The following is a 14,229-nucleotide window of genomic DNA, read 5'->3' on the forward strand; positions in this document are numbered from 1 at the left end:
GCGTAGCTTTCTATAATTCCTCCGGATATTTTGGAGGAATTTCTGAACATGGCATCAATGTAAACCGAGATTTGTGGATATAAAAATGCATATTATCCAACAAATCAAATGTACTGTGTAACATGGCATATGACTGTCACCTGATGAAGATTTTCAAGAGGTTAGTGATTCATTTTATTTCTAATCCTGCTTTTGTGATTTTATCTTTGGCTGGAAAAAATGGCTGCATTTTTTCTTTGGTTTGGTGGTGGTCTAACATAAATATATGTTGTGTTTTCACTGTAAAACATTTTAAAAATCTGACATGATGGGTAGATGAACAAGGTGTTTATCTTTCATTTGAGGTATTGGACTTGTTAATGTGTGAAAGTTAAATATTTCTAAAGAATATTTTTGAATTCCCTACGCCACCTTTTCAGCTGAACGGGGTGTGGAGGTGGAGTTCCCTGAGGGGAATTCCTTGCCCCCTTAACTAGCTAATGTTAGCTGGCTGGCTCGTTAGCTAACGTTACGTGACGTGTGTACAACAACCATTGAGTATGGCCAGTGTCAGTAAACGTCTGCAGAAAAGTGTAATAAAATTGCTGCCAGCTGAGTTTGTTAGGCTGTTTTCATGTTATCCAGATGTAAACTAATCATCGGCCAGAGCGTGAAGTGTGCACTTCGAGAGCAACGCGAGATGGGTGGGGCTAAAGTTTAGGGTGAGAGTGTGAACGATGCTGAATGGCTGTAGACAAAGAAGAGCTCTTCACTAGATAGCAAAACAGGCAATTTTCTCAAAAGTGAGTTTACAAGTTGATCAACTTTCAAAGCTGAACTACCTTCCCATTGTTCCTCAAATGCAGTGTATGATGTACCATTTTGTAGCTCTGAGTCTCTCCTTTTATGTAATGTAAAAAACGCAATTTCAAATGTTGATACATAAGACCGAATCCAGGTGGTGAGTCACGAGTTACAAACGAAGCATTTGCGTTTAGTGAGTCCACCAGATCAGAGGCATTAGGGATGACCAGGGATGTTGAATTTGACAATTTTTCTGTCAAAATATGACGAGTACTTTTGGGTGTCAGGGAAAATGTATGGAGTAAAAAGTACATTATTTTATTTAGGAATGAAGTGAAATTAAAAGTTGGCAAAAATATAAATAGTAAAGTACAGATACCCCAAAAAATAGTTACGTAGTACTTGTGCCCTTAACAGATTGCCCCGGGCTTGCGACTGTCTAGATCCCTGTTTGATTCTGTTTCCATCTTCCCTGTAACCTGCACTGTCTGGAACTGTGAGGAGTTACAGCATAGCTTACGTTGCTACCATGACAAAGACCAAAGCCAGTGGGAGTATCATTGAGGTCAGTGGTGTCTCTCTACCACAGGTGAAGGATCTTTAGAACAAACCAAAATATTTCTGCACGCATTTGTTACAACAACAAGAAAATAGCTTCGAGTGTTATGTTGAAATAATGGTGGAGTCAACTAATAAACATTATTTGACGACCTGAGAGGTGCAGGACCTGAAAAACAGTTTGCAGTTCTCCCAGGTTCAGCTCCATGAGTTTAAACAGGAAAACGGCAAGATGACAGAAATCTGTTAGGTCATTGAGAGAGGACATCAGTTCTGTATGTGAATCCATGATAACAATGGCGAAGAAATCAGATTACCTTGAGCGACAATCAAGGCGGAACAACGTTGTGGACGGAATTGCAGAATCTCCACATGAGACCTGGACGGAGTCTGAGGACAAAGTGAGGGAAATGATCTCAGAGAAACTGAAGATGGACCACAGGAAGATTGAGGTGGCGCACGCCCACAGGACTGGAAAACCCACCACTGGCACAGGTGACAGGACTAGGACGATAGTGGTCAAGATCCTGAGGTTCAAGAACAAGGTAGCTGAGTAACTACTCAGGAAAAGGGCTGAAAATAGCCCATATTAATATATGTAGCCTTAGAAATAAGGTTAATGAAATCAATAACTTGCTAATACCAGATAACAGACATTTCTTTTTTTCTTATTTTTGTTGTCGTGCTTTAACCCCAAACACAACTGATTGCCTCAAATGGATTAAGAACGAAAGAAATTCCACAAATGAACTTTTAACAAGGCACACCTGTTAATTGAAATGCATTCCAGGTGACTACTTCATGAAGCAGGTTGAGAGAATACCAAGAGTGTGCAAAGCTGTCACCAGGCTACTTTGAAGAATCTGAAATATAAAATATATTATGATTTGTTTAACACTTTTTAAGGTTACTACATGATTCCATGTGTTATGTGTTATTTCGTAGTTTTGATGTCTTTACTATTATTATACAATGTAGAAAATAAAAACCCTTGAATGAGTAGGTGTGTCCAAACCTTTGACTGGTACTGTATAGATATGGGGCGGCAGGTAGGCTAGTGGTTAGAGCATTGGACTAGTAACCGAAAGGTTTCAAGATTGAATCCCCGAGCTGACAAGGTAAAAATCTGTCATTCTGTCCCTGAACAAGGCAGTTAACCCCACTGTCCCTAGGCTGTCATTGAAATAGGCCACCAAGTGCTAACAGTCAATATCTAAATAATATGTGTGAAATGCTTAATAGTGTATGTGATGTAAACCGAGAGGTCTACTTTATTGGGGACCTGAATATTGAATATCAAGCTGTCCGCTCAATAGGAGGCTTCTCACTGTAACCAGTAATCTGGTTCAGGTTACTCATCAAACGTCCAGGGTGTTTACAAACACTACAGGAACAAGATCATCCACATGTATGGATCACATGTTTACTAATACCGCAGAACTTTGTTCCAAATTGTCTGCATAGTCAACTTACACACAACTTTGACACACACACACACACACCCCACCAGACGTGTCACCAGAGGTCTTTCACAGTCCCCAAATACAGAACAAATTCAAGAAACAGTCAAGTATTATATGGATCCATTATTGCATTAAACTCCCTTCCATCTAATATCAAATCTGGTTAAAAGAAAACACCAAAAAACCTACATAGACAGGGCTAAACTCCCTTCCATCCCATATTGCTCAAAGGAACATCAAACCTGGTTAAAAGAGAACACCACGGCACAATGCCTCTTGCATATTTGACTTAGATACACAAAAGTATGTGGACACCTGATTGTCGAACATCTCATTCCAAAATCATGGGCATTAATATGGAGTTGGTCCCCACTTTGCTGCTATAACAGCCTCCATTCTTCTGGGAAGTTTTTCCACTAGATGTTGGAACATTGCTGTGGGGACTTGCTTCCATTCAGCCACAAGAGCATTAGTGAGGTCGGGCACTGATGTTGGGCGATAAGCCCTGGCTCGCAGTCGGCGTTCCAATGAATCCCAAAGGTGCTTGATAGGGTTGAGGTCAGGGCTCTGTGCAGGCCAGTCAAGTTCTTCCACACCGATCTCATCAAACCATTTCTGTATGGACCTCGCTTTGTGCACGGGGGCATTGTCATGCTGAAACAGGAAAGGGTCTTCCCCAAACTGTTGCCGAAAAATTGGAAGCACAGAATCATCTAGAATTTCATTGTATGCTGTAGTGTCAAGATTTCCCTTCACTGGAACTAAGCGGTCAAACCTGAACCATGAAAAACAGCCCCAGACCATTATTCCTCAACCGAATTTTAAAGAAGTTCTCAACGAACATTTATTGTGCTGAAGTTGCTTCAAGAGGCAGTTTGGAACTCGGTAGTGTGTGTCACAATCGAGGACAGAGAGTTTTTATGCGTTACATGCTTCAGAACTTGGAGGTCCTGTTCTGTGAGCTTGAGTGGCCTACCACTTCGGCTGAGCTGTTGTTGCTTCTAGATGTTTCCACTTCCCATTAACAGCAATTACAGTTGACCGTGGCAGCTCTAGCAGGGCAGAAATTTGATGAACTGACGTGTTGGAAAGGTGGCACCCATTGACAGTCACTGAGCTCATCAGTGAAGGCCATTCTACTGCCAATGATTGTCTATGGAGATTGCATGTCTGTGTGCTCGATTTAATACACTTGTCAGCAACGGGGTGGCTGAAATAGCTGAATCCACTGATTTGAAAAGGTGTCCACATACTTTTGGCCATATTGTGTGTGTATTGTTATGCAGTCTATGTGAGCCATTTTAAAATGTATGTAGTTTTGTCCTTGAAATGTTCTTGTCTATTAATGTTCTATATTATGTCATGTTCTGTGTTGGACCCCAGAAAGAGTCGCTGCAACCTTCGCAACAGCTAATGGGGATCCTAATAAAATACCTAGAATCTCTGCCAAGGTGCCATTGAAGCTGTTCTGGTGGATCGTGGCGGCTCAGTGCCTTACTAAGAAACTTTATTTTGGTGTTTCGTTTGTTTTGTAGATTACCTGTAGATTGGAGCAGCCTGACCACAGCCAAACCAAATACAATGAAACAAACTAACTTTGTTCCTAGATCCATGTAAAGCAATCACAAATACTTCGGCACACAATACAACATTTGTTGGTACAGGTCTCTCTATAGTAAAATAGATCTATGAACTCAATGGAATGGAACTTTTTTAATAAAAAGGAAGGAACCGTCTCTCTTACCTGCCCTGCACCTTGATATCAGAGATGGCGTAGAAGTATCGGGACAGGTTGTTCTCATCTACCATGGTGGCCCCGGTGGCCGGTTTCAGCAGCCGTATCCTCAGGTCCGTCACCGTGAAGAAGTCCCGGAGGTTCCTGGTGGTGTCCAGTTGACCGTACAGCGACGCCATGTTGTGCAGCCGCGGTCCGGCGAACAGCGCGAACCGATCCTTGATCTCGAAACGGACGGTTTTATCATACTTCCACACGTAGCCTCGGGAGTAGTCCTCGGTGCAGATGATGTCAAGGAGGGTTCGCTGGGTCAGCTCGTTGACCGTCTTGGGCTCCATGGTGAAGGCATCGAGGCAGTCGGTAGCGTAGAACTGGTAAGGGGTCCAGGTTTTACCGTAGTCTAACGATTTCTCCAGAAGCATCTGCTCAGGGCGGCCAGACTCGAAGGTGAGGATGATGTCGTCCGTCAGCTCGATAGTTTTGTTCCAGGACAGCGTGATGTTGACCTCCAGGGGTTTGGGGAACGTATTCCATGAACTGGATTGCCAGAAGGTTGTGGGGTTGCGTCCCTCGAAGTCGAACATGAGCTCCGGGGGGTGGGCCAGTTCATCTGTGGAGGCGTCACACTCGTTGTTGCACATGTAAGGGTTTTCCTGTGAGAGAAATAGAGGTCAAAGACTGAAGAAATACCAGGTTCATTCAGCATCATTATGAGACATTATAAGGGCGTCATAAGGGCCCACTCTGCTTATGACAAGTCTCACAATGTATTGTAACTGCGTCGTAATGCATTATAACTATTGACTAGAAGTACAACTGGGAGGGAAACAACGGCATAATAATCTTCCAATTGACTAACCCTCTTCGTCATTACACCATGCATCCTGAACACTGTCTTTTCCATGCATCCTGTACACTGTCTTTTCCATGCACCCTGTACACTGTCTTTTCCATGCATCCTGTACACTGTCTTTTCCATGCACCCTGTACACTGTCTTTTCCATGCATCCTGTACACTGTCTTTTCCATGCACCCTGTACACTGTCTTTTCCATGCACCCTGTACACTGTCTTTTCCATGCACCCTGTACACTGTCTTTTCCATCCACCCTGTACACTGTCATTTCACCACCCCTCTCCTCTACTAACAGTGTCCCCTACTACTAGTAGAGAGATAATGAATCCGTCCATAATTCCATAGGGAGTCTCTTCTTCACCTTCCATCCTCTACTCCTGCATTCCCCACCACTTGTTCTCCCCAGGATGCCTCCGGTCTCATCTACTCTACCAACCACATTGACTGTTGTGTTGGGTATTCCTGCTGTTCCTCTAATATAGATGGGTTGAGGAATCTTCAATGACTACCTCTTATGAAACACATAGCTGAGAAACATACATATTTCATGAGCCTTCATCTGCACAGCACTGCCTGCACCACCGAGACTCAACACGACTCTGTGTGTGTGTGTTCTTTGTGTGCGTATGAGTGTTTGAGAATGAGAATGCATTAAACACACTCACATTGACATTCATCTCTCACCTCTACCTCCTCTGCAAAACAATGGGGCCAGCCACAGATGAGACTTTGATACAATATAAAACATTCGTTAGCTCTGTATTTATTTCAGTGTACTAATGTCGGCCATTTTAAAATGTACAAAGTACTTAGCACTTGAAATAGCAGTATGATCATGAGATTGTGATACAGCCAAAACACATTCAAACCAGACGTCATGTTTAACTGAAAGGGAATTGCTTGATCTGATGTTGAAATTCATGCTTCGTAAAACAGCAGGTGTAGACTAACAGTGAAATGATTACTGACAGGTCCTTTTCCAACAATGCAGAGTTAAAGATACAAATCAATAAAAAGACCAAGTTAAAAAAAAAAATGTAAAAAAAAAATGAAATAGAAATATTGACACAAATAAATACACAGTAAATAATGAATCACAATAACAAGTAAACAAATAACATGGCTATATACAGGAAGTACCAGGTAATAACATGGCTATATACAGGAAGTACCAGGTAATAACATGGCTATATACAGGAAGTACCAGGTAATAACATGGCTATATACAGGAAGTACCAGGTAATAACATGGCTATATACAGGAAGTACCAGGTAATAACATGGCTATATACAGGAAGTATCAGGTAATATCATGGCTATATACAGGAAGTACCAGGTAATAACATGGCTATATACAGGAAGTGCCAGGTAATAACATGGCTATATACAGTGAGTACCAGGTAATAATATGGCTATATACAGTGAGTACCAGGTAATAACATGGCTATATACAGAGTATCAGGTAATAGCATGGCTATATACAGAGTATCAGGTAATAACATGGCTATATACAGAGTACCAGGTAATAACATGGCTATATACAGTGAGTACCAGGTAATAACATGGCTATATACAGTGAGTACCAGGTAATAACATGGCTATATACAGTGAGTACCAGGTAATAACATGGCTATATACAGGAAGTACCAGGTAATAACATGGCTATATACAGGAAGTACCAGGTAATAACATGGCTATATACAGGAAGTGCCAGGTAATAACATGGCTATATACAGTGAGTGCCAGGTAATAATATGGCTATATACAGTGAGTACCAGGTAATAATATGGCTATATACAGTGAGTACCAGGTAATAACATGGCTATATACAGAGTATCAGGTAATAGCATGGCTATATACAGAGTATCAGGTAATAACATGGCTATATACAGAGTACCAGGTAATAACATGGCTATATACAGTGAGTACCAGGTAATAACATGGCTATATACAGTGAGTACCAGGTAATAACATGGCTATATACAGTGAGTACCAGGTAATAACATGGCTATATACAGTGAGTACCAGGTAATAACATGGCTATATACAGTGAGTACCAAGTAATAACATGGCTATATACAGTGAGTACCAGGTAATAACATGACTATATACAGTGAGTACCAGGTAATAACATGGCTATATACAGGAAGTACCAGGTAATAACATGGCTATATACAGGAAGTACCAGGTAATAACATGGCTATATACAGGAAGTACCAGGTAATAACATGGCTATATACAGGAAGTGCCAGGTAATAACATGGCTATATACAGGAAGTGCCAGGTAATAACATGGCTATATACAGTGAGTACCAGGTAATAATATGGCTATATACAGTGAGTACCAGGTAATAACATGGCTATATACAGAGTATCAGGTAATAACATGGCTATATACAGAGTATCAGGTAATAGCATGGCTATATACAGAGTATCAGGTAATAACATGGCTATATACAGAGTACCAGGTAATAACATGGCTATATACAGTGAGTACCAGGTAATAACATGGCTATATACAGTGAGTACCAGGTAATAACATGGCTATATACAGTGAGTACCAGGTAATAACATGGCTATATACAGGAAGTACCAGGTAATAACATGGCTATATACAGGAAGTACCAGGTAATAACATGGCTATATACAGGAAGTGCCAGGTAATAACATGGCTATATACAGTGAGTACCAGGTAATAACATGGCTATATACAGAGTATCAGGTAATAGCATGGCTATATACAGAGTATCAGGTAATAACATGGCTATATACAGTGAGTACCAGGTAATAACATGGCTATATACAGTGAGTACCAGGTAATAACATGGCTATATACAGTGAGTACCAGGTAATAACATGGCTATATACAGTGAGTACCAGGTAATAACATGGCTATATACAGTGAGTACCAGGTAATAACATGGCTATATACAGTGAGTACCAAGTAATAACATGGCTATATACAGTGAGTACCAGGTAATAACATGGCTATATACAGTGAGTACCAGGTAATAACATGGCTATATACAGGAAGTACCAGGTAATAACATGGCTATATACAGGAAGTACCAGGTAATAACATGGCTATATACAGGAAGTACCAGGTAATAACATGGCTATATACAGGAAGTGCCAGGTAATAACATGGCTATATACAGGAAGTGCCAGGTAATAACATGGCTATATACAGTGAGTACCAGGTAATAATATGGCTATATACAGTGAGTACCAGGTAATAACATGGCTATATACAGAGTATCAGGTAATAACATGGCTATATACAGAGTATCAGGTAATAGCATGGCTATATACAGAGTATCAGGTAATAACATGGCTATATACAGTGAGTACCAGGTAATAACATGGCTATATACAGTGAGTACCAGGTAATAACATGGCTATATACAGTGAGTACCAGGTAATAACATGGCTATATACAGTGAGTACCAGGTAATAACATGGCTATATACAGTGAGTACCAGGTAATAACATGGCTATATACAGTGAGTACCAGGTAATAACATGGCTATATACAGTGAGTACCAGGTAATAACATGGCTATATACAGTGAGTACCAGGTAATAACATGGCTATATACAGTGAGTACCAAGTAATAACATGGCTATATACAGTGAGTACCAGGTAATAACATGGCTATATACAGTGAGTACCAGGTAATAACATGGCTATATACAGTGAGTACCAGGTAATAACATGGCTATATACAGGAAGTACCAGGTAATAACATGGCTATATACAGGAAGTACCAGGTAATAACATGGCTATATAAAGGAACTACCAGGTAATATCATGGCTATATACAGGAAGTACCAGGTAATATCATGGCTATATACAGGAAGTACCAGGTAATATCATGGCTATATACAGTGAGTACCAGGTAATAACATGGCTATATACAGTGAGTACCAGGTAATAACATGGCTATATACAGTGAGTACCAGGTAATAACATGGCCATATACAGTGAGTACCAGGTAATAACATGGCTATATACAGGAAGTACCAGGTAATAACATGGCTATATACAGGGAGTACCAGGTAATAACATGGCTATATACAGGGAGTACCAGGTAATAACATGGCTATATACAGGGAGTACCAGGTAATAACATGGCTATATACAGGGAGTAACAGGTAATAACATGGCTATATACAGGGAGTAACAGGTAATAACATGGCTATATACAGGGAGTACCAGGTAATAACATGGCTATATACAGGGAGTAACAGGTAATAACATGGCTATATACAGGGAGTAACAGGTAATAACATGGCTATATACAGGGAGTACCAGGTAATAACATGGCTATATACAGGGAGTAACAGGTAATAACATGGCTATATACAGGGAGTAACAGGTAATAACATGGCTATATACAGGAGTACCAGGTAATAACATGGCTATATACAGGAGTAACAGGTAATAACATGGCTATATACAGGGAGTACCAGGTAATAACATGGCTATATACAGGGAGTACCAGGTAATAACATGGCTATATACAGGAGTAACAGGTAATAACATGGCTATATACAGGAGTACCAGGTAATAACATGGCTATATACAGGAGTAACAGGTAATAACATGGCTATATACAGGAGTACCAGGTAATAACATGGCTATATACAGGGAGTAACAGGTAATAACATGGCTATATACAGGAGTACCAGGTAATAACATGGCTATATACAGGAGTAACAGGTAATAACATGGCTATATACAGGGAGTAACAGGTAATAACATGGCTATATACAGTGAGTAACAGGTAATAACATGGCTATATACAGGAAGTACCAGTACTGAATCGATGTTTAGGGGTACAAGGTTGAGGTAGCAATCTGCACATAGGCACAGGTAGTGACTAGGCAACAGGATAGATAATAGACTGAGCTGTAGCAACACCATATGTGGAGCAGTTGTAATTGTGTGTGTGTGTGTGGACATGTTTAACTAGTCTTGTGGGGACCAGAAATTTGACCAACTGTGGAATATTTTTGTTGGTCCTCACAAGGTCAAATGCTATTTCTAAGGGGTTTAGGGTTAGAATTTAGTATTAGGGTTAGAATTACTGTCGGTTGAGGGTTAGGGTTTGGATTATGGTTAGGTTTTTGGGTTAGGGTTAAGGTTAGGGTAAGAGTACAGGTTAGGTTTAGGGGTTAGGGTTAAGGTTAGGGTAAGAGTACGGGTTAGGTTTAGGGGTTAGGGTTAAGGTTAGGGTAAGAAGACGGTTTAGGGGTTAGGGGTTAGGGTTAAGGTTAGGGTAAGAGTACGGGTTAGGTTTAGGGGTTAGGGTTAAGGTTAGGGTAAGAAGACGGTTTAGGGGTTAGGGGTTAGGGTTAAGGTTAGGGTAAGAGTACGGGTTAGGTTTAGGGGTTAGGGTTAAGGTTAGGGTAAGAGTACGGGTTAGGTTTAGGGGTTAGGGTTAAGGTTAGGGTAAGAGTACGGGTTAGGTTTTGGGTTAGGGTTAAGGTTAGGGTAAGAGTACGGGTTAGGTTTAGGGGTTAGGGTTAAGGTTAGGGTAAGAAGACGGTTTAGGTTTAGGGGTTAGGGTTAAGGTTAGGGTAAGAGTACGGGTTAGGGTCAAGGTTAGGGTTAAGGTTAGGGTAAGAGTACGGGTTAGGTTTAGGGGTTAGGGTTAAGGTTAGGGTAAGAGTACAGGTTAGGTTTAGGGGTTAGGGTTAAGGTTAGGGTAAGAGTACGGGTTAGGGTCAAGGTTAGGGTAAGAGTACGGGTTAGGTTTAGGGGTTAGGGGTTAAGGTTAGGGTAAGAGTACGGGTTAGGTTTAGGGGTTAGGGGTTAGGGTAAGAGTACGGGTTAGGTTTAGGGGTTAGGGGTTAGGGTCAAGGTTAGGGTAAGAAGACGGGTTAGGTTTAGGGGTTAGGGTTAAGGTTAGGGTAAGAGTACGGGTTAGGTTTAGGGGTTAGGGGTTAGGGTTAGGGTAAGAAGACGGGTTAGGTTTAGGGGTTAGGGTTAAGGTTAGGGTAAGAGTACGGGTTAGGTTTAGGGGTTAGGGGTTAGGGTTAGGGTAAGAGGACGGGTTAGGTTTAGGGGTTAGGGTTAAGGTTAGGGTAAGAAGACGGTTTAGGGTTAGGGATAAGGTTAGGGTAAGAGTACGGATTAGGTTTAGGGAAAATACAATTTTGAATGGGACTGAATTGTGTGTTCCCACAAGGTTAGCTGTCAAATCAAATAACATTATATTGGTCACATACACATTTTTTTTTGTCAGATGTTATTGCGGGTGTGTGTGTGTGTGTGTGTGTGTGTGTGTGTGTGTGGGTAGAGTCGGTGCAAGAGAGTTAGTTCAAAAAAGGGTAAACGCAGGTGGAGCCATTTGATGAGCTATTTAGCAGTCTTATGGCTTGGGATTAGAAGCTGTACAGGGTTGGTTGCAGACTTCGATACCACTTGCCATGCGGTAGCATAGAGAACACTTTTGGGTCTTGGTAAACAGGTAGTACAGGAGCGGACTAAGCAGCCCTGAGGGGCCCCCCGTGTTGAGGGTCGGCGTGGAGGATGAATTGTTGTCTACTGCTAGCATTTGAGGGCAGCCCGTCAGGAAGTCCAGGATTGGACTTAATAGGAAAAACACCCAATCGAGACTCAGCAAGTAATAAAGCAAGAAATATACTATGTGTAAAATGGAAAATCCCCAAAAATGCATGTCGACAGAATTATGACTATACCCGCTAATGATCAAAATCCAGAAAAGAGCTGTTCAATCTACAGCCACGTAAAGGGAAGCGATGCCCACACATTCCACCACAAAGCCCTCACCTACAGAGAGATGAACCTAGAGAAGAGTCCCCTCAGCCAGCCGGTTCTGGGGCTCTGTTCACAAACACAAATAGACCACACAGAGCCCCAGGACAGAAACAGATTTGGACACAACCAAATCATGAGAAAGCAAAAAGATAACTATTTGACACACTGGAAAGAATCAACCCCCCCCCCAAAAAAAACTGATCAAATTCCAATGTTCTCTGTCCCTAAACAGAGAGTACACAGTGAGAGTACACAGACCTGACCACTGTGACAGACCCTAAATGAAGAAAACCCTTGACTATGTACAGACTCAGTGAGCATAGCCTTGCTATTGAGAGAGGCCGCCATAGGCAGACCTGGCTCTCAAGAGAAGACAGGCTATGAGCTGCACTTCCTAACCTCCTGCAAAATGTATGACCACATTAGAGACACATTTCCCACAGATCACACAGACCCACAAAGAATTTGAAAACAAATCAGACATTGATAAACTGCCATCTCCGTTAGGTGAAATATTGCAGTATTTATTTCCCTTTTGTTCCATTTGCTTTGGAAATGTCAACATACTCTATGTTTTCCATGCAAATAAAGACCCTTGAATTGAATTGAATAGAGAGAGCTTTCATGATGAGAGAGTGAATGTCCTCTTGTATTTGTATCTCATTTGATGTCATGGCCAGACACTGGGATGAGTGCTCTTCAGAGACATAAGTGTATGTGCGTGTGTGCTTCCCTGAAGCCTTATTCAAAGACACAATGAAATACCCAAACTGTCCATGGCTAATGAAAAAAAAAACAATTTCCCCTCTCGAGCGAACCGAGATCCACGGCACAGTGACAGCAAAATAAATAAAAACAGACGGAAAATAAACTGTGAAGTGCTGTGAGATTCCATCTATTATTATTGTATTTCTTATGGACTGGCTCACGATGACTTCTACCCCTCAGGGAGGTTATCAGTCAAGTCATCTGAGCAGGATATACCGTTGACTCTTTATCACCAATAATAGCTCTGTATTATCTAGCCACTGGAGGTAGACTGGAGACCTGAGAAACACTTCCCCAATCCAGACTTGTCACTCGTCTTGCTATAGATGTTTTTCTGCATGGGTGGATACAGGGCCATCATAACAAATCAACCTTAACATCCTAATATGGAGGAACATGCAGCAGTAGTGGATAGATAGGTATTAATACAAAGGTCAGGACCTCTCACTGGTTCCAATGGTGGTTATTTGACAACAAAACATGACCTTATGAAGATCGATAACCCTCTCTGGTCACTACACACCGTTGGGCTCAAATGCTGTAAGATACAGACTCGGCACTGGAGGAGACTATTGGAAAACGATAAGCTCTCTGGTCACTACACACCGTAGGGCTCAAACGCTATAAGATACAGATTCGGCACTGGAGGAGGCTATTGGAAAATTATAAGAGCTCTCTTTGTTCTGTCCTCTCCTGCTGGCCACTGCTAAGAATGAGAGAGGGAGGATAGTCTGAAACTCTCCCAACAAATCACGAGGCAGACATTCCAGAACGTCACAACCTTTAGAGTAGTTTTTAGTTAAGGTAGTTGATGCAAACTAGTCACATGCGAAATGCACTCATTAAACATGTACCTCTCTGACCTTCGTCTTGCTATTTTGTATTTTATAAAGAAAAATAGTCCATTGAAACCAGACCCCAGTCATTGTGTTGCCTAGGGAGAGGAGGAAGGACAGAGCAGAAAAGGTATGACCATATTAGAGACACATATTTTCCTCAGATTACACAGACCCACAAAGCATTTTAAAACAAATTCAATCTTTATTCAACCTGTTATACAGCATTGTGTTCGAGACCACCTAAAATGAGACTTATTTAAGACCAAGACAGGAGGGGGAAAGACAGAGTCAAGACCGAGACTGGGCGGGGGACAAGGTGTCTGAGACATAGTCAAGACCGAGACCGGGCGGGGGACAAGGTGTCTGAGACATAGTCAAGACCGAGACCGGGCGGGGGACAAGGTGTCTGAGACATAGTCAAGACCGAGACCGGGCGGGGGACA

The 14,229-nt window shown here is 41.6% G+C and overlaps 1 protein-coding gene across 3 annotated transcripts in view; it reads right to left on the reverse strand.

Moving 5' to 3' along the window:
- LOC112238181 (netrin-G1-like) overlaps positions 1-14,229 on the reverse strand; it is a 150,703-nt gene that overhangs the window by 91,887 nt on the left and 44,587 nt on the right. For all 3 annotated transcript variants that reach the window (XM_042329156.1, XM_042329155.1, XM_042329157.1), the window contains exon 2: positions 4,549-5,192. In XM_042329156.1, the coding sequence (XP_042185090.1) occupies positions 4,549-5,192 (644 nt within the window). The remainder of the gene's footprint in view (positions 1-4,548; positions 5,193-14,229) is intronic.

Source organism: Oncorhynchus tshawytscha, linkage group LG10 (genome assembly GCF_018296145.1).
Source record: "Oncorhynchus tshawytscha isolate Ot180627B linkage group LG10, Otsh_v2.0, whole genome shotgun sequence".
In the NCBI taxonomy this organism is placed as follows: Eukaryota; Metazoa; Chordata; class Actinopteri; order Salmoniformes; family Salmonidae; genus Oncorhynchus; species Oncorhynchus tshawytscha.